At 34.7% G+C, this 22,616-nt stretch overlaps 1 protein-coding gene across 31 annotated transcripts in view; it reads right to left on the minus strand.

The window, feature by feature from the left end:
* The window catches only part of C2CD5 (C2 calcium dependent domain containing 5), a 53,528-nt gene that overhangs the window by 16,254 nt on the left and 14,658 nt on the right, over nt 1-22,616 (minus strand). For 12 of the 31 annotated variants that reach the window (XM_033057232.1, XM_033057231.1, XM_042779162.1 and 9 more), the window contains 3 exons: nt 18,983-19,068; nt 12,630-12,738; nt 1,518-1,632 (listed from right to left, as the gene is read on the minus strand). In XM_033057232.1, the coding sequence (XP_032913123.1) occupies nt 1,518-1,632; nt 12,630-12,738; nt 18,983-19,068 (310 nt within the window). Of the gene's footprint in view, nt 1-1,517; nt 1,633-10,837; nt 10,904-12,629; nt 12,739-18,069; nt 18,103-18,982; nt 19,069-21,360; nt 21,556-22,616 lie in introns of all 31 variants that reach the window. The other 19 variants (XM_033057218.1, XM_033057214.1, XM_033057221.1 and 16 more) reach the window with 7 other exon arrangements.

Below are 22,616 nucleotides of genomic sequence, written 5' to 3' on the forward strand. Positions count from 1 at the left end.
CCTCTTCTCGTATTTAAACCATAACCATTGCATAAGTACAAGATGAAGAAGGATTGAACAGAAAGACTTAAGAACTTTGCTTCATGTTACAAATAATACAACAGAAAGGCTAACCAGATATAAGTATGGTTTTCAGTTCTATGGTTAACAATGGAAAGAAATACAGCAAACCAAACAAACATTAAATACAAACAAGGCATAATGTTTTACCAAAGTAAAAGGGAAGTTGAGAGCTTCAGTATTTTATTAATACTCAATTTTCAAAATGAAGTTAGAACCCAACACCGACAAGGGTGCTTCTTGAAGGATAAAAAGTGGCAAACCAATAAAATTTTACTAGGAAGAACTACAATAATGGTACATTTTGCATGTAAAGAAACCAACCATACTTAGGATTTAGTGGAGTTGAAGCTCTCAGAATGACCACAGAGCTTTTAATAATTCTCAAGTTGTTAAACAAGAAACAAACCTCTAGTATTCAGTATAAAATACTATACTGAAAAAAAACCCAAGAAAATCTTCCCCACATTTTCTAGAATGATACACGTCTTTTTTAAATTTGTTGTTTCTCTTTCCACAATAATTTTTCATACATAACATATCTGGCAGACCAGTACTTACACACACAAACTTGTGCTTTAAGCATGGAATAAAGCTGAACTGGCAATAAATATGGGAATTCCAGTAATTTTTTTATCAATAATCAAACAGTACTACATTAAATTCCTTTAGAGAAATGCAAGCATCAAATAACCCCATAACTGATTGCCTGTCTATGTTCTGTACATTCTTAACTACCCATAGTTAAGGTAGAAAAGATAATACAAACTTACATGCTTTTTACAAGGAGAGTGACAAGCAAAGAAATAAAAGCTTCATTTTGGTGTGTTCATCCCTCAGTGATGGTGCTATTGAGGTAAATACGGCAAACCAAAATTTTCCAACTTCTCTCCTTAAAACGCAACTCTTTAGTGCTTTTACTTTAAAATATTTAGGCAAAATCAAGTTGAAAGAAAATAATTTCAGATGTTTGAATTTGCTCGTTACTTCCCAAATGCAATTCAAAATATTGAACCGGAGTAATTATCTGACTAATATAATCAGACGCACCTGGCTCCAGGAGAGCTTTTTCTGGGCCTTAAATGTGAAGTTTTCTATTCAAGTTCTGGTCTGCCAGTTGTTATCCAATAATGAAACTTCAATAGGAACAGTCTTAATTATTTAGGTAGATTAGGTTTAGAAAACTTCATGGATAAATTAATATTGTTACTACAAAACAAACTGAAGTTTTAGTTTAAAAGAAATAATGGTAATGCTCATTAGAAAAAGTTTAAAACCCAGATGTAAACATATAAAAACCATCCATTTTGAAATTTCAAAATCTCACTTTAACTCTGTAAAGCAGTTATAGAATAGACAGCACCAACAACTGCACTGGAATAGTTAATTTTTAATCCACTGATGATGAAATACGTTTTCTGTGGCATTTTGAAAATCAAATCATCATCATGATTTACCAAATGCTGGTTGATTCACTGTAGCCCACTACAGCATGACAACCCAATGCTTTGGCATGGGATTTTATTTCTTGTCTGATTTCTGCCCACCAGGCATCTCGTGTCTCTGGTTCATCTGAAAGACAAAGTATAAATCAGTTCACTATTCTGCACTATGCCGACACAAAGCTTCATGCAATTAATCTGAAAAGCTGAGTTTTTCATATTCAAGTGCTTTGAATATGCACACTTTATTTCCTTCCTATACATCATACTTCAAGGAAACACTAATGGGACTTTTTCACTAATTATCTTGTTTCTCCCCATGTGAGCAGGTTCTCACAAGTTACTGCATTCTTGTTGCTCTCCATATGACAGATAACACCAAAATACTGTAGATACTGTCCCAATCTCTATTCATTTTTAGTTCCCAACCACATTCTCAGCTTCCAACAACACAAGAGCGGTGTAACTTGCAACAAAGCATCACAGATACTCTGTAACACTGAAAAACGAAGAGTAATGAAACAGTATTTGTAGCAGTAAACTAGTATTTTACTTTGCTGTACAATCAATATCTTTGAAATAACCTAATAGTTTTTCCTGCTGGAAGCAGTTCTCTCTGTTAACCAGAGTTTAAAAGTATTTGTTCAAAACTGTATCACTAATCAGACAGTTCTGTGGTACTTCTAACTGTGAGAAGCCAGAGGGATTTGAAACTACTCCAACATTTACAATATGAAGAAGTACAGGATGTATGTTGCCAGTGGTTTATTGCTTCAGTATCCTGAAAACTGTACCTTCCCTCCATGCCCATGAATGGATTCAAATTACCTTTATTGTCCTCAAAGTTATGTAAATATATCCTGCCTGCTTTTCTTGAAAACTATTAGATATAAAAATACAAAAAAAGTGTGCTGCTAGAATAAGTTCATGCAATCCATTTATTTTAACTGTTCAGCAGTTAGTTCCCCTAACTAAAGCTCTTGTCTTGCAGGCTTTTTACATATGGAGCCAACAAATACTGAATTTACCACTAGAATTTGTCAGCTGTTTCTTCTCTCAAAACTTACCTGTTTCAATGAATGTAGTTGGCAACTGTGTTAATTGCTGATACAAAAAGGGAAAACCAGTAACAAACAGCCTGCACTTAGATATTTACCAAGGGTTCTGAGTAGAGAGATTCTCATGGAATTTCCCTGAAATTAACTGAACTTAGCACAGATGCAAACTTCTGGCCACTGAGTTCTCCTTGCTGAATCGTAATTTAAATATCAAGGTCAAATCCTGAAATTTATTTGGAACCTATTTTGTATTACCAGGAATATTTATCAACACAGTGTATGATAACCACATTATCATACACTTAGTTCTCTGACAACATGACAAACAAAAATGCAAGATGCAGATACACACATAATTTAAAAGCTACTGAAACAGAAATATTGCAAAATAAGATGTATTCATTCATGACTTTACCTCAACTTTGCATTTAGAACTAGGATTTAATTTTTTTAAACTAAACTAATTATAATTTTCTAATAAGAAGGAAGAGCACAGAGGTCTGTATATTCAATTATCCTAACTTTAGATGGCAATGCTTGTGTAACTCACAGCATTACACTGACCAGCAGCAGCCTGGTCAGACTGAAGTTTATTCAACCTTTGCTTTGAAGAAATGAACACTGAACAGAAAAAAACTTACAGTGAGAGATCATAGGAATGTTCTCTGCAATCAACAAAAATGTACATGTTAGGACACAAAAGAAGCGATTTCTATGAACTGTAGCAATCATGTTCTGTTATATGCAAGTCCACTTTAGCAGGTTGCAGTGCATTACTGGCAGAATCTTGAGGTGCTGCACTTAACTCTCAGTGTGAAAACACTGTTTAAACTCTCTCAGTGACTAGGAAAATAAATGCTTAAGGTGATACTCAGCAATCCTGACTCAGACTCCCGGAGCACCTCTTCTCAGCTTTGGAAACTCAGATTCCTATAGAAATAATCCATCACAACACAGGGTTGGAGCTCCCCAGCTCAGCTCTCTGAACCATTTGTGGTACAAAAAGTGGGAAATGTCTTCTCTTTGCATATACACCTCTGGACAAAGGCTGCTTCTGCTGCCACCAGGTAACAGCAGTAGCAGTAGTTGAATCAAAGGGGAATCTTTGGAAAAGGCCAGGCTATAACATCTGACGAATTCAGAGTGTATGAACATGTGAGATCACAAGCACATTCTGTGGAAGTTCTCTCCTAACTCTTTTTGGTGAAATGGACAAGGATCTTGGGAGCAATTCCTCTTTCGCCTCCAGCCATGGGCCAGAGATTGTTTTTATAAGCAATGTGCTTCTCCCTATAGATGAAAAGTCTAAGGTAGCAGCAAAAGTGGTTCTCTGACCATGCAGAAAAACACAGCTCAATGAGACTGGATCACAGGCAGTTGGTCACAAACACTAAATAAACAGTCACACAAATTCTTGTACTTCACAGAAAAGCACCGGCAAAGAACTAGCCTTTTTTCTAGGCAAAAAGCACCAATTTTCAAAGTAGTAATTTTTTACACCTTTTGGTTTCATGTGGCAAAAACTACTTCTACTTATCACCAGTGACATTCCTATGTCAATGTGCAAGAAGTCAGAATGAGGATTTGAGAGTTAGCAACAGGTGAAGTGACAGAAGATGAACACAAAATGTGCTGTGAAATAAAAAGATTGATAAAGACAAGAACGACATTGAAAAAGAATGTAACCACAGTGAAAACTGAAACGGGATGAGATGTTGAAAGGAAATATGGATCCTTGAAGTGTACCTAAAATGTAGAAATAGTGACGGGTCCCCAAATTCTATGCAAACATTTAGCTTTCCTCCACAAAAATTTACAGTTTAAACTGTTGAAGTTAAGAGACTTAACAATTTTCTTACCTAACATCTACAAGAATACCTTACCATTATGGCAAACATATTGTTGTGAAGTTGCTCAATACTGTGACTTTCTAAAACAACATTTAACCCTTTATTCTAAGAATCCGTTCAATATCCACACTAACAAAACTATTAACTATAGAAATGTAATGGATCATTTTCACTCTTATTAGAAGTAAAAAGTATTTTCCAGCCACTGTCTTCAGTGTTAACAGGATCACACCCAATATCTTTCAAAGAATCCAACAATTTCTTATTGCACAAGAACAAATATTTCTATAAGAGTCATGCATAAACAACTGTAAAGAAGACTGGGACCTCTGCTTGACTATATTTTATTCCAGAAAGAGGATATGTTTAGATATAAATACTGCACATTCACAGTTAACATGAACTTACCTTTGCATATTAAAACACAAAATAATTCTCTACAATTAAAATCAAACACCATGACATTGCAATAATAAGTTGATACAAAACACTGAATGTAGTGCAATGTGTAGCATTCATATTGTTCTGACAAATATTTTCACAAGCAGCCTTTTTTGACACATGAGCCACACAATTTCACATGGGGATGCTGTCGTAGCATTTACAAGTTTAGTAAAGCTAAGGATTTACATAAACAATTAGAGGAGATAGGGAAGCAGGATGGCATGTGTCCAGCACACTCCATGAGAGTGCCTGTCGGTTTTTTTTGCTAAGGCAAAAGCTTAAGAACTAAGGGTTTGCAAAGCAGATTCAGCAGACAAGAGCCAGAAACGGTGGGTATTTTGGCGCATGCTTGGATCAGGTGACAGTACAGACTGAAAACTATGGCAGCTCACTGAAATGGTTACAGAAAGTAATGGCCCTGGATTCTAGGTGGAAGCAAAAAGGCAAGCATACAGAGCACTCAGTCACAAGCTTTTCTAGCAAATGTACCGAGTAGTTTGGACCAAGGTTTTTCTACAACTTTAAGCAGGAAAGTTTGCAGGAAATTCCACTGCTAATTATGCCCTCTTTGTGGGAAACCAATGGCTGAATATTAAACATACTTTCTTAATGTTTCCAAATTGGCAGGATATTTATAATCAAGTGGAAACAAAACACACTGTTTCTAAAATTGAGGACTTGAGAAACAATGTTGTCAACACTACAATGTTCCACCAAAATTGTGCCAAGTCAAACCTCCTCCAAATGAATCTTTCCTAATTTATTTTATTCAGCAGTTTTGTAAGACACAAACTTCTGTACCTAGAACATTCTTTGATTTAGCTCTACACACCACCATGTCACCCATCTCCTTTAAAATGCAAGGTTTAGCTGTACTATCCATGGGACAATATCCTGCATTTCACCTAGAAACTCACTTTCTCTTCATAAGAAGTAACACCCTTCCCAAGTTATTTCCTAGTAGTTCACTTTTACGATTTAGCCAGATTTAGCCTTGAAGATTTATCCAGAAGCTGCATTTTGCTAGTCTATACAGATTTTTTAAAACTGAAGACAGATTAAGAAGAATGGCCTCTTGATGACATGGTTCATCCCCAAAAGTTGTTGCATCCTTAAAGCTGAATCTTTAGACATCCTGAGGCAATTACTCCAAAGTTGAACTGATTAATTTCAACCAATTTTACATTGTATAATTTAGTAAATATTTACATGTATAACAATAGTCTGACAGGAGGAGGACAATCATCCAAGGAAAATTTTCACAAACTATAAATGACTCATTGTTCTGTTGTTTCAAAAATGGCAATGGAGGCCAATAATATTCTTTCAGATCAATCACTGAATCTTTCATTAGGCAAAGCCATTATCCACACGTCCAGTATTCCCTTATTTTTGTATCTTCTTCATGAAATATCTACTAAGATCTTATACAGAAAGAAATGTGGTATTTTTGTGTCGGTTTGACTGGTTGGATTTTTAACAGACACCTTTGTTAGGTTTATAAGCAACCTTCCCTGGACTTTGAAGCTTCATTAAATCCTTTCTGGTTATCCCATCAACATTGATACTATCAATTTCCTAAAATATTTAGATACATATATAAATATCTAAAATATTAAGATACAAATATCTACAACTCAATAACTGTACAGAAACACAAATCCTCTGGCATAAAGATTAACACAAAATTCACACAGCAAATAACTATACCTACAGTAGATTAACCTAAAACTTTAAAAAAAGTTTCCAAGGCACTCCATCCTTGTTTAAAAATACTACTACCTATAGTCATCTTTAAGACTAAAAGATGTGCAAATGCAAATTTTGTTACAGAAAGTGAAGGAAGTAGATTATAGGGATATATCAAAGGAAAACTAGGATAACACTAAACTAGCAGGAAACAGTGTAACCACACCCAAAGAGAAAAGGCACACTTACTCTTACAAAGTTAAACTCCAAATAAAACATTCAGCCTGCAAAATATTATTGATAACCAAGATGGAGAAGCCAGAAGGGTTGTTCCCCTTATGGCTTAATACAGCCACAACAGTAGCTATAATTTTTTCTTTTAATTGTGGATGAAAGTCTGATAGGAAGAGTACGAGCTGAAAAAAATATAATCTAAAAAAAAATAAACCTTGCAATAAAGTCAAAGCAGCAGTAATAATTTAGTGTAGAGATAAAAGAAAACCACGTAATATAACTTAATTAAAGTGAAAATTATGATGTCAAAATATAAGGCATTTGAAAAAAAATACATTCAGAATATATTAAAAATTAAACTATGAAATGACACTTTGAAATACTTAAAAATGAAGGTTTAAATTGGATCATACTTAGAACTACAAAAGTTCAAAAATACTGCACAAAAATTAGAAAACATTAAATATAGGAAATAAATTTGCCTCTGGAAAATCAGTTCCATGAATAAATATGTGCCTTTGTTACTTCAGCTTTCAGTGATTATTTCAGTCATTCATCCTAGGATGGTGACTCATTAGGTAATAAAGAAACTACTTATTCTATTTTATGTCTCTGTTGCTTTGTCACCTTGGCACAATAAATACAACCTACTTAAAAACATGAACAATCTTCAAAGAAAAGCTTCAAACGACTACAACAAAGCGGCTGTTCGGGTACACTATGCTGTAACAAGACAAGGCTTTCTAAACCACATTTTATCTATTTTATTGCTGCAGGGCAGGGATGGCATTATTTGGTACAAAACAACACTGTCTCTGAATTTCCTATTCCTTGTTTGCACTCCTCAGGAATGCAGAACCACTGCATTCATTATTTCTATACACTCATAAATGTTTATTTTGTTTTAGGACAAACTAGGCAGACAAGCCTCGTTTAACTTCTGGATACAGAGTTAGAAAATATCTCGTGCCTCACATTATCCATGGACATTTATCAGTTATTCCTATAATCCTGTTACAGTCAGTCAGAACTTGTGCTCTCTGTATGTTTTCCTACAAAACTTCTATAGACATTTTACAACATCATGTTTAGCTGTAATCACGTAGCAGTTAGGAAGGTGTTGATTCAACCAGAATAATTCTGGCTTTTTCCTAACAATGATATATTTGGAGCCATGCAAATAGTTCTACAACTGTATGTTTGCAACCAAATACCAGAAGGCTGAAAAAACTCAATGCAATCCATGAAGGAAATTTTATGAAGACAATAGCTTTAGTCAAGCTCCATATTTTGAAATTAGGATGAGATATGTACAAAAATACCATTTTTGCAAGACCAATGTTCTCTCTCTTATGTACTATCAATTCAAAACCAGACTACATACCATAAAGTATAGTTGTGCAATAAACAACAGCTTTTTCGGAGCACTTGTGCAAGGAAAAGTTTATACTGGCTTTCACACCACTAGCCAGAATTTAGGGAGAGCTTTAAAGCAGTATGAACAGATTAAATAGCATTACTTAGGTAGGCAAAGAATTCTAAACAAAGATTTCAAATGCCAAATTTATGAATCTCTAACAGAACACGTGAATACTTATTCTATGCTCAGTGACTGCCCTTTCTTCAGTTATATAAATATCTACTTAGAACTCTCTCTCTCTCAAAAAAAAAAAAAAGGTCTCAATGAAAATTATTTCATTAACATAAAGGTGCTTCTAGAAATAATATTCAAACACCATTCACATTAACCATAGAAATTATTTAGGAACATTCACTCCTCTGAAAAGGCTGCAGAAAACTGGAGTAAATGATTACTGGAGAACATCACACCCCTCAGTCTTTTCAGAAGAAGCCTATGACAAGTGCCTTAACCTCTCATTTTCATTCAACACACAAAGATGGACAAGAAGTCAACCTGGAAATTCTCCAAGAAAAGGCAAGAGGTCAACCTTAAAATGTTGGGGGTTTTACTACTAGAACTAACATCAGGCACCAACAGGAACAATATGACATTTCCTGCTGTGCTCCTACAAATGGGCCACACTTACACCCCAGAAAGCAGCTTGAAATGTAATTTGCACATTCTCTGTTTGTATTTCTATGGAAGAAAAACATGCAGTTACAGAAACAGCCAAGCTTTTGTCTTGCATTTCCTCATATGCAAAACTAACTCTGAAGGATTTCACACTCCAACAGCAAGACTGGATATCACCCAATGAACTCAGTAGATGCTGAGGAAGTTTTCAACAATCTTTTATCTTTCCATATTTCTACCTACTGGAGCTGGAGATGCACTGCTGGAACTGAACGATGCCTCCTGAATGATGAGTTTAAAATTTAGTTATGTGAGAAACAATATGTTGGGGCTCTGAAATAGCCATATGGAAAATCAGCCTCTATTCAACAAATTCTTGCACTGCCTACCTTTCGGCTCTGTGTTTAACCTCAGTGTCAAACTTTTAACAAAGATCCAGTCTTCTGGATTGAGGATTCCTTGCATGTTTTGATACTTCTAGTTCATTCTTTCTCAGAGACAGTACCAAAGGGTATCTTCCACTGTATTATGTGCCCTCTTTTCTACGAATTTTTACTCAATACCCTACTTTTATTTTGCAAATTCATCTTCATATCTACCTTTTTGTATTTTACAAACATTTAAACAATTCTTCACTGAACTATATGCAATTTCCAGAAATTTAAGCAGCTTCTTTTCCATTCATCAAATAGTCTTCATTTCCATGTTTGATTTTCAAGTACCTTCAAATCTCTAATGTTTCCCAACCACTGGATGCTCCTGTTGTACCTCATACACAATTAAACCATTGTCAAAAAAAAGGAATGGAAGAAATAAATAAATATCCTTTTGTGCTTAGGTTACTAAGAAAGCTGAAATGAAGCCTGAACATTTTTCAAAAGGAAAATAATTTTAGCTGAAATGAAGCCTGAACATTTTTCAAAAGGAAAATAATTTTAGCCCACTTATGGTTATGATTACATTCCCTGTCCAGCAGCACACCTGCTGCAAAAATCCCATCCATCCAGGAATAGGAATGTAACCTGCTCAGTCCCAAACCAGTAGGATTAAGCAGTTTTTCCTACAGACCTACTGACACACCAAGGCTACAGAAACACAGCCAGTTCTCAGGAAGGTATTAACTCTACAATTACTGTGTGGTTTAGACCTCTCTATTCCAACCAACACTTAGGTAACAAGCACCTCTGGCTAAAATGTTTTATATACAGAGGGGAAAGATGAGAGAGAGAAGTCTTTATTTCATCTAGATTGCATCAATTCACCTCCTACAGCTGTATAAGGAAGTTACACACTTTGATTACTAAATCTGCATAAAAATAGAAAAACATTGGGGTTTTTTTCAAGCTAGGTAATGAAGTGATTAAAAAGTTCAAATGATTGTTTTAAGTCTTGAAACTGGTTGCATTTTACAATACAAGATTTATGAACCAACAAATGCTGGGCTACATACTATCCTTCTCTTTAAACTGATAGTTCTCTATTTTTTTTCAACAATTTTTATGTCTATTATCTATAACACAACTATTGATTTAGAGGTATTATTAAGAACAAACACATTCATTGATTTCCTGAAATTAATAGGAGGAAAGCCTTTGTTGAAGAAAGTGCAAGCCCATGCAAAACAAAACAAACCAATAGGCCAAAAAAAACCCCAAAAATCCATTACATAAAAAGCCCCCATACCAATCACACCTGAAATGATCCCAACTGTGTAAGGAAGAATCCATTCTCTAAGACTAAATTACTTCCTTCATGGATGCTGAGCTGAAAGTACTAAATAAACATCTGAACATTCAGCTTTCCAAAGTGATATTAAATTACTCTTAGCAATACTATTTTATACTAAAACAATTCTGTAATTTTAAAGGAAGTCTTTAACAACATGAAAACATGACATTTAGGCATTTGATCGTTAAAATTTAAATTTGAAGCATTAACCTAAATATCCTAGAGCATTTCTAATAACTTCACTGAGCTGCCATAATTTCTGTCAGCATATGTAGTACTGAATGACTAATAAAATACCTGAATTGAAACTATTCCAGTCTAGCAGTTTGTATGATCTTGTGTTACCCATAATTCCGACAAAGGCTGAGTTCAAAACAGCAAATTAGTAGATCAGTTATAGAAGCAGAATAGTGAAAAAAAACTACCAACAAGAACACAATTGACAACACCGCTCCACAGGAACTGGAAAGACACAGACAGCAGAGTTAATAAGAGGCTGAAATAGAAAGGGGAAAAGGAGCATGCTATAGCAATCTGGCACTAGGTGACCAAAGTGGACAGTATATGGCAATTTTGTCTTATTGGCAAGTTCTTAATCCACCTTCAAATGTTCTCTCCTCTTCCATGTTTTCCTGATTTATTAATTTGCCAGTTTATTTGCTTCCATTAATATTTTACAGACTTATTTGACTCAAATGTTTCACGAGCATAACAATATCAGAATTTTTCTTTACTTCTCCACCTTCCCTCCCACAGCCATATGTCTTCATTCCCCCTTTTGTTCCCACTATTTTGCAATATGAGTTCCAAGGATAATGCATTTTACATTCACTTGTCAGGAGCAATCTGCAAGACTCACAGTAACACTGCAGCTGTGCAAACATATATCTCTATTTTGCCTTATGTCTTATATTGCTTCCAGTCAGCTGGTAAAAATGAAGTAGTGCATAATGCAAGAAATTTGTTTTTAAAACTCCTGAGCAAAGTGGATTTTTTCCCATTCTGTCCTACACCTATCACATAGTAAATTTTGCACATAAGAGATCTGTATCAGTAATCTGTTGAAAATATAGAAACCTAAAATAACTTTGTGTCAAAGAAACACTCACATATTAATTATAGTTTGACATTTATTTTAATCTGCTCTTCACTGTGTAAATAGAACTTAGAACAGGAAAACAAAAGAGCAACATTGTGTACTAATATACTTGAAAAAAACCCCTTAAAGTAGGGAGATGTAATTCAAATTAAGTCTTGGATTTAATTTCATTTTGCCAGTTTACCGAATCTTTAGATCAGCAACAATTTGATATACCTGCCTGGAGAATTGCTTGCCTCAGGCCAAAGGAAGAAAAGGAAAATATTAGTTTTTTGTACTTGTTTTTATTACTCCTGACTAGTGCATGCAAAATCATTAGAGGTGCTATTTTTACTCTCCTCTGCATTTTTAAGTGCACTATCAACTCCAACTTTTTGCAAAGCATTCCTCATCTGGTCTCAGTGATTAAACCAACCAAGTCTTCAGAGTCAAAAGTCACTCAGTTCTAACATTAGAACTATAACTTGCAAAACATACATGTTCTGTTACTGGGGTTCCCAGGAAAATAATATATAAAAGTCTTGAAGTACTGATCAGTAAAGGTTTTTAAGAATAGAAACAAAGCTGCAAAGGTTAAAAACCATGTTGTGAGCTAATTTGTAAGCATTAGTCCTTAAGGATTTCAAGAAGCTGAAAATGGGAAAAACATTCATAGTTAAGATCAAGCATTTAATCTCATTTTTATTTCAACAGAAAACTTGCATCAAGTTTTAATCACAAAAAGTGGCAAAAAAATTACCCCCTCAATAATTCAAAGCTAGTTTTCAATGCAAAGTTACTGACTCAAAGTATTTTTATCACTGCTTTAATTTGCTGAAATGTTTCTCACTAAAAACATAACCTTTGAGTAACTTATTTTTCAAGCTTAAATGATTATCTGAAACACACTGCTTTGATATCCATCGTTAGAACTGATCTATTCAAGCACTGATATGTTATAAACGTTAGATGACAGGCCTTGTGCAAGAAGTCAATCCTATGCTGACATACCAGGATTGTGGATGCGATCCAGGAGCTTCACTGAGCGAGCACTGACCACTCCCCCAACGTGGACAAGAAAGCCTGGTGGGAAGGTCGTCAACGTAAAAAACGGGAATTCCTGTTATGATTAAAAACAAACATTAAATGACTGCTTACAACCACTGCTGAGTGCCAGTTAACATGCAATGAACTGATCACTTCCCTGAAATACAAGCAGCGCAGTTACTCTGATCCAGACATGCCTTTCTTGCTTACTGAGCACTTCAGAACCACATGTCCTCATGGAACCATTGTATCAGAAAAGGAGAGGTTTCTACATAGTGAAAGAACACTTTTCCCTCACAAAGTTGTTTCTCAGCATAACAGTGATAAATAATCAAAATTTACATATTTAGAAGTTAACAAAACCTCTATTGATCCACTTTTACCATGGGTGCTAAATACCAGAATTCTTCTTTCATTAGCTAATAAAAAATAAATGTTTTTCCTCTACTTTTAGGTGGTCTTGTTACAACTGACTGCAGTTTGATTCTGAAGCACAGGGTGAAACAAACTGAAGTCCTGCAAGAATGAGGAATGTCTTATTACAGGAAAGCACACCTTAAAAATATCAAAGGACTGCTTAGCTCGTAAGCTCTAAATGTAACAAGCAAATATCCATCTTTTAAAATAAAGCATAGGTCCTGAAACACAACTGTAAGTTCTTAATCTAAGGTAATTCACTTCCAGTTCATAAGTCAAATGAAGAGTTAAGTTTCAGCAACTATGCCAACTTTAAATTCATAAAAGAGGCAAAGTAAGTAATAATGGCAATTTTTCAAGACACAAATCATGAAATAGAAGTTATATTCAAAGAAGTTGAGCCCAAAACTAGATTTTAATTTCTCCAGCAACGTTCTGTGATATATCTAATATTTATACAATAGCACATTTATGTGGGAAAGGCAATCAGCAATTCTAAATGCAGAAAGCGGAAAAGAAAAAGAAAAATCATGCAATCATGTTTTAGATAATTGTAACTGATTAAATGGAACAAATAAACACCATATTTTTGTATGAGAGAAAGTACATGATAGATTCCTTTCTCACATACTTGGAAGCAGTATAATTCAACTGAGCTTCTACCTGAACAGCACACACGCTGAAGATTCAGCGAGAATCAGGTTCTTCCAGTAATACATGGCATTAAAAGTCATCCTAAACTAAAGCGCAATATGGGTTTAAAAATTATTACCTCAGGATTCTTGCCACCTTATTATAAGAACTCTTAGAACTTTTAAAAGGTGCTTCAAACTTTGAGTTTTCTGGGTTTTCATTTGGACCAAAATTTCTAAATTAAGAGGCAAACTTGGAAATCAGCAACCATAGTATCAATAACCTGAAGAAAAAGAAAACCAATCCCAAAACCCGAACCCTGCAGTTCTGCTGTATGATGCAATTTAAAAGTAGGAAGATTTCACCCCAGGATTCTGCAAACCTGCTTGACAGATAAGTCTTCAGAAGCAGCAATGGATTCTAGAGAGGGATGCAGTAAAGATTCCCCCAGAAGGTTCTAACAGATTGCAAAGTGCTTTGCAAGTTATCAGAATGGTCAAAATACTCAAAATACTTGCAGACTGCAGAAATCAATAAAGAAGTTTTCTGAATGTGCCACCTAAACGAAATTCCATTAAGCCTATACTACATTTACATTTTATATATACACACACATTTATGCTGCGCTGAAGCAGTATGGAGTGAACAAAGTAAACAATACTCCATGCTCTAAAGCTTAAGCAAATGTTTTTTATTGTATATGGAAATTCAGAAGTTTTTCCACTTTCTGTTCCTTTCCATAAGGCTGTGTACTGCAAGTAATTTTAACTTGTTCAAACTTCCAGTTCACCTGATTGCCTACACTAGAAACCAGGAATAAAACCTCAAATAATAACATGGTTTTATCTCAATACTCCCAAGTCTGAATTATGACACATGACAAAATAAGGTTTTCTATCAGTTAACGTGAGCCACAGACAAATCTGGGTAACAGACTCAACTGAACCATTCTGATAAAAATCTATTAAGAATCTCCCTTTCATTCTGACACAGATCATTTACTACTTCATATGAAAACTTGTTTTATCTCATTGAGAGTTTTTTAGAATTTTATTGCTATATTACTCAAATAGAAGTTCCAGCCTCAATTAGGCATTGTAAGCTGTAATAGTTCAAAATTACAAATCCGCAGTTATTTCAGGTAAAACAGAAATATCAGGGAAAATTAGATGCAGTTCCCATTTTATAAATCCCCTCTATTACTTCCATTTGCAAAGGACTCCTTTACATCAAGGTGATGCAACCACAAAGTATTTCAGTATATGACAAACCAGGATGATTTCCAAGCTACAACTGAAGATGGTCAATCATTTTACCAATACCAATTCACAGTCATGGACTGAAGACCATGAAACAGCTGTCACTTCTAATCCTCACAACTACACAGATTTTATAGTTGGTGTTTGGGGTAAGTTTGATAAGGTTACAATCAAATCCTCAAATACTTGCTTGATATAATATTTAAAAATGTGTATTCACATACAGTAATTTCACAATTATAAGCCGTACCTGATTACAAGTCGCACTTGCAGGTGTCAGTAACTTATCATTCTTTGTTCATATATAAGCCGCACCTGATTATAAGCCGCACGTCCAGGTGTCTTGGGTTACAATACAGGGTGTGATAAAAGTTATCTATTCTATCACCATCTGTTGAGGGTGGGGGCAGTGATCCTTATCTCAACGGCAGATATTCTGCTAATGGGCCATCCATTGAAACCAGGCAGGGCATTGTTCTTTATCTTTTCACAACCCATCCTTCCTCCAGAGAGTCATTTTCTGCTAATGGCCATTGAGTCCCACTGTGGGACTGATAAAATTACTGCATCCCATTGGAAGTTGCTCCAGCCAGGGGGAAGAGACCAACATTTCTTACCAAGATAAAAACAGAGGTTTTGGGACACTAAGGGAGCCCCTTTCTCCACTGGACTCCAGAGGAAAACCGGATTTCTCCACATCCCCACTGGACCTCTGGAGGGAAACTGCACCTTGTACAGGAGCACTGCTCCAACTGAGCCACATCTGTCACTGCAGGAGGATGCAGCCACCATTTAATGGGACTGCTACCAACACCCTGCCTGACGGGGTGTCAGGTTGTACTCTGACTCTGTCAGGGTTTGGAGTTTGTTTCTTTGCAGTACTGTATTTCTATTTTAATTTCCCTAGAAAAGAACTGTTATTCCTAATTCCCACATCTTTGTCTGAAAGTCCCTTGATTTCAGAATTAGAATAATTTGGAGGGAGGTATTTACATTCTCCATTTCAAAGAGAAGCTCCTGTCTTTCTCAGCAGACACTTGTCCTCCAAACTAAAACAGGAACTTTTTGTTCTTTGCCCATATATAAGCCGCACCTGATTATAAGCCGCACTTCCAGGTTGGGACCAAAATTTTACTCAAAATGGTGCGGCTCATAATCCTGAAATTACTGTACATGTATTGCTAGTGCTCTTCTTTTTTAAATACATTTCATTGAAAGACATACAAAACAATGAAGCAGCACATGGAACAAAGTTACACACACACAGTTTCGTGTAAGTGCCAGCTGAACCAGTTCTCCGATTCCCTTCCAGCCATTCACTCATTCCCATAATTGAACCACTCCCTCAGGTAATGCTTGGGTATGCTCACGGAGCATTTGGGGTTAAACCAGAGCAGGGAACTGGTCTACATCAAGATGTTGCTCATTTCCTGGTTAATTATTTTTATTCTAAGAAAATTTACTGTGCCATCTCACAAGGTGGCCAAACGTTATAGTTTTTCTTGACCTGAACTGAGGGTGGATAGGAAGTCACTGGAAAGAAAAGATGCTTAAGTCAGGTTTTCAGCCAAACAAATCTCCCATGAAATTGAACTCCTAACACAAGAGATTTCCTGCAGTGCCCTTCAGAAATGAAGGCTATCTCATCCCCATTTTGAAAAGGCAGCAGATAAGATCTCTCAAGCACTTGCAGAATGTAAAAACAAAAAAAGAAAACAGAATTTTTGTCCAAGTGGAAGTGAGAGACACAAAAATACCATTGAGAGTAGCTTTTGGTCATTTCTACAAAAACATAGGCTAATTTTTTAGGAATAAGATAAACTCAAATTTTCCTACTGATAGAAATACAGCATGTATTTTTTTAGTTAAAAATATAAAGACAGCTATGCTATAGTTACTCTTGCTATCCACAGACAGCAAGACAGGGAATTGCTAACAGTAATGTACAAAGTAACATATACATGAGTTTTCCACAGTCGTATTTTCTACAGGTTTATTTTCAGGGAAGAAACAGAGGAATATTACCCTTCTTACAAATTCTGTTCGTTTTGCAGTTAGGGTTAGTTAAGTAATACACCAAAAATGCATTTGGTTTAAAAAAGCTGTTGAGACATGCAACTAAATGAATTTATTTTAAAGTAGCTTAGCTGGATATACCATATACCCGAATAATCTGATCTAATACTCAAAAGAACTACTTGAGCAACGTGGTCTTGTGGAATATGTTCCTGCCCATGGCAGGGTGGGTGGAATAAGATGATCATTAATCTGCCTTAAAGTATTCTGGATTTTATTATATATCTAACACATGTGAAACTATATTACATATAATGAATTTATTCTTGGTTTTCCCAAATACTTGCTATCCTAAGTAATCCAGACAAGTACAGTGCACTGTTTTTGTCTCTTTTAATATGACACACACAGTAAATGTTATTCATTATAGTTAACTCAAATTAAAGGTAACCAAACGAGGTAACACCATAGCAAAACCACATCCAATATGAAATTTTCAGAAGACAGAATTGACATTTTTTATCGATTAACTGTCCACGTGGTTTGCTGCTACATCATAATCGTCATCAATAGCATACTCAACATGTCTCCATCCCATTTTATGTTGATTTTTTTCTACTAGTCAACAGAAACACCTTATCAAAATAATGAAATAATGTATAAATAATTTAAACTCTAAAAATACATTAAGAGCTCTTAATTTACATTTTTATTGTCTTTAAAAATCTTCCTAAGGAAATATAAAGATCAGCCATGAAATGTCTGAAATGCTAGCAAAATCAAAGGTAAACAGAAAAAAGGTTTGTTTTAAAGCATTCCTTCAGCCAAATTAAAAAATTAAAAGCAAAAAGCCATGGATTTGTATTCATATCTAAACAAAAATTTTAACTGAAATGTATCAACATGCAAAATACACCGATCTAAAAAATGCTCTTCAAAACAACGAATTTAAAAACTTCTGCATAAACAAAATTACAAAGAAACCTCCAAAGCCTCACAAAAAATATATATATTTCAGATAAAGATTTAGAAATCCCAAATACAAGAAGAAAGGAGTCACGCAGTGGTTTTCAACATACCCGCCTTCTACAGAACCTATGAGGCGATCCTCCCTTAGCCATGGATAACACAAGAAATAAGAAGAAAATCATCCACTTACTCAAAAATAGCAGCTGAGCATTTATATTTCACAGATGCAAGTGATTTTGTTCCCAACTAACACATATGCTTCTATGCCATTAGTTTAGGTAGTCAGAAATTACAATTTAATTTGAGCAGGAATATACTCACATTTCTTCCTTCAAGACACCTCATTATCAACATTTTGATCAAAGCTGTATACAATTTATTTTAAAAGTTGCAATTACCCACCCAAATGTAAACAATTAATTAAAAACACTGTTTTCATCATATAGTCTACTCAGTAAACACATGGCATTTTTAGTCCAATAGAAGAAAAGTTTAAATCTCTAAGTGTCTTTTACTGCTTGGCAAGTACTTTAGGTTCAAGTTCCCAATTAAAGGCTCCCTTCTGCTCCACAAAATGGGGCATAAGGTATCAACTCAATTCCCCAAAACTGAAATTTTTCCCAATTCCAAATGGGATTTTCACCTTGTTTAAAGCTATGGCAATGTTTCTGAATTTGGTTTCTGTAAGAATTTTATCATCATGTGCTTACTCAGGTATTAAACTTATCATGCAGCAGTACCTTACAGAGACCACACAAAAGTAATTTCTTCTATAACTTCTTAATACCACTGGAATTACTTGAGTGCTGTCCACAGTTAATTGCTTCACTTTTCCTAATGCTTTAGTAATATATTAGTATTCAAATAATTTGTATATTAAAAGGGCTTTTAAACAGTCAACACATAGTAAGTTCAAACCTAAAATTACATGTTTTCAAACAGAACGTAACAGCAAACATTTAACTTACTACAAAGTAAATTTTCACTTCAGTAGACCAGAAATGGAAGTATAAAATGCCTTACCCTTTGTTCCAGAGCTGACTGAGTCTGTTGTCTTAAAAGAGTTTTAAATGGCCCCCCTTCTTTTCCAGCACTCCCACTGCCCATTCCTGAAGAGTATCAGTACAAATGACATTCAAAGAAACATATATTATAATTTGTAATTAAAGGGTGATTTCAAAATAGATAAAAATGAGTCATTGAAAACAGTCAAATTATCCCCATAATTTTACTTCTTAAGGAAAAAAGCATCAAAATTTAATTTTGGTTTGAAGATTGTTCTAGGTTTTCCTTTTTTCATGACTAGCAGTGATTTTTCAGTATTTGGACAAACCCCCCAGTCTAAGATTTTCTTCCTGCTCAATTAAAATCAACTTTTAAATAAAAAACTTAAAGATTTTGGTTTAAAATTCTTTCCTATGACATATAACTTCTTTTTGTTTTCTTATTACTTTCTGCCTAAGATTTAAGTATAGATCTTCTTTTAACAAAGTTTTTACATAATCTGATTATCTGCCTTTATCAAAAAGTCTCTCTGACAGACTAGTCTATAGTTGTGTATCTCTCACTAATATTATCACAATATTTTTATGTAAGAGAAGTAATAAAAAACTGGTTTTCAGAAAGTTTCAGGTAACTAAACCACCTTTCCTAACTACTAGTAGGAGACTGTACACAGCAGCAGTTACATAATGCATCATTAGGAACAAAAAGAAAATACAAAGGCAATGCATATCCTTTGATTTGAAATATAAACTCCGAAAAAAATTGCAAATTATTTTATGCAATGAAATACCACCTGATTCATTCAAATAAGTTAAGGGCTACTACTACTGCTCAGCATTTAAAACTGCACTTATTTGATTACTGTATTTGCACACACATAACCTGCAGATTATTGGTAAATTAATATGAGATAAATTCCAATTTTGCATAATATGACAATTCTTGCTTTCCTTTCTTCCAGACTTTTACCTCCAGCTTTACTCCCTAACCACAGGAGTTTTTAAGCAGAGAAAGTTTATCAGATTCACTGCCATCTTTGTTGCTGAATTATTTGCTATCAATATTATTTGTCCCCTTAACTGAGCATGTTGAGATGCAGGTTATGTGTCTGACAGGAAATTATGAGTTCTGTGCTTAAAAAAAAAATCACTGAAGTAAACACATACCAAGATTGTGTTTTTCCTAAAGTAAACACGTTGCTAGATAATCAGATTTTCTTGGTAATGTCATGCCTAAAAGCACACTATCATTGCTATACTGTATATCTAAAGCCATTAGGGCTAAAACAACAAAGCAAAAATAAGCCCCCATGTAGTAGAGGAAAACAGAGCATAAAAACCAAAACAGTGTCAGGACCAGGATGAAATACAAACATCACAGTGCAAACAGTTAGAAATGAAGTCAAGATTTACTTTTCCAGAATTTGTATCTAATTCAACGTAATAATTCCTTGCTACTACTCTTTTTCTTCTGATCAATCATCTGATAAAGATGAACATGACTAAATATACATCCAAGTGCAGTTATTTGTTTTCATCATAGACTGGAAGATCTAGAAATAATACCAGACTTAGTAATGTATGCAAATTCATTCATTTTCAAGAGTTACTAAGCCACCATTACCATATAATTAGATATAAAACCACTACAATTTTCTACTAGTATTTTTAGCTGTTCTTGGATAAGGAAACAAAAATATTAGTATCTGTATAGTCCCATTAAACAAGATTAAATTGCTTTTACTATTTAGCATTGATTGTAAACATCACTGTCAGGGACTATACAATATTAAATGCAGACAAACATAGCATAAATACTACACATGAAACAAACTCAAAAAATACAAACTAACCAAAAGAGTTTCTACAAAAAAAGCGCAATAATATCAACTATTTAATTGAAATCTATGAAAACAATGCATGTCAGTGAAATGAAAAAGTGGGCAGTAAAAGTAAAAACTATGGGCTTTGTTTAAGAGGTTAAATTAAAAAGCAGAGTTGGTAGCATCTGATAACCATTATTTCAGCATTATGAATGAATTCACGAACAAGTGCAATGAGCATTTACTCCATGCAAAATGCAGGAACAACAAAGTGAAGAGAATGTGTGGGATTACAAATGAAGTAAGTTATTTCAGTCCAATTAGCAAAGGATATTTTCCAAGGGTAAAGAAGAAATTCTTTAGCATAAATGACATTGTTTCAAATCCTCTAAGAAGTTCTGAAAGTGTTTCAAGCTTCTGGGGCAGAGGTGAGAGATGGAATGAATAGTCATGTAGCCAGCAGTTTTCAGAGGCTAACTGAGCAAACCCAGGGTTATAGAAGCATCTGTGTGTTAATCAAATAACAACATTTCCTTAAAAGTTTGTTTAAAAGGCCATAATAGATAGATCCTACCAGAAGCAGCCAGAAGCAGCTCTTCAGTGAAAGAAACACTTTTCCTCAGAACAACTGGGCTGACATGGCTAGAGTGTAGAGGTTTAATGCTAGACCCCAAGAGGAGGAGACAGGACTTTTTAAGATGTGGGGAATCACAAGAGAGTGTAGGGGAGCTGGGAAACAGGAAAATCCTAGGTCTCTGTGGGGAAGGTGCTGTGGAGGAAAGTAATAGAGACAAAGATGTAGATTCAGAAGATGACTAAAGAAACGGACAAAAGAAATCAAAATGAAGCATTTTTGTTTTCTCTAAATGAATCAACATGTACTGCAAATTATTTCTCTGCATACAAAGAAATGGAATGACAATACAGCTCCACAATGTGCATGAGAAGCATGTTTTTAAAAATCATGATTTGATTAACTTTATTTTGAAATTAATTTTTTAGAAACATGGTAATTAAACATTTTAAATGTCAAACAAAATTTGATAGCAAATAGTATGGAATAAAACCCAAACAACAGAGTCTTTGCACACATTTAATGTGATTACTTTCATTATCTCGGTAGAAAAGGTTATTTTCCAAAGAGGTCACAGATTTGTTTTATGATTTTCTAGAGTAATAATCTTGTAGAATACTAAGTTCACACCAAGAAAAGGAGTTCCTACCTTCTCCATTTCCTCCAAACATATGCTATGGCACATCAGAAAGTATTATCTGATGAAAAGACATCATGCTTTTTGTCAGCCTGACTCTTTTCATTTGCAGTGGTATAAAATATATGCCTACTCCCAGAATTCTAACTTCAAACCCATGTCAGCAAATGCATTTACAGACCAGAAGGGATAACACAAGCACAACTGTATTTCACAGAAGATATCAAGGCAACATTCTCCTTGGAGAATTTGGAGCTATTGAAAATTAGGTGCTTAAGCAGATCCAAGTTTCAACCTCCAGTGTTTTGTTACTCATATGGGGCAATTGTGGTATCTGCACCATTTCTCCAGGTTAATCTCCATGTCAGACACATCAGCACACTACCTACCTGACTGAGAAATAAAGAATATAATATATTGCAGAAGAGATGGGCATCTCAAATTTCATAATGTTTGATGTGTCACATAAGAAGTCTGCATTTCTTTAACTTTGTGTAACTACTAAGATCACCAACTCACACACTGAGATATTTAACTTGTTAACAAACTTGGGAAATTAAAACAGAGGTCTAAACACATACAGTAATTGTTAAGAACAACATACAGAATTTAGTATGTT

The sequence above is a fragment of the Catharus ustulatus genome, chromosome 4, assembly GCF_009819885.2.
Source record: "Catharus ustulatus isolate bCatUst1 chromosome 4, bCatUst1.pri.v2, whole genome shotgun sequence".
NCBI classification, from domain to species: domain Eukaryota; kingdom Metazoa; phylum Chordata; class Aves; order Passeriformes; family Turdidae; genus Catharus; species Catharus ustulatus.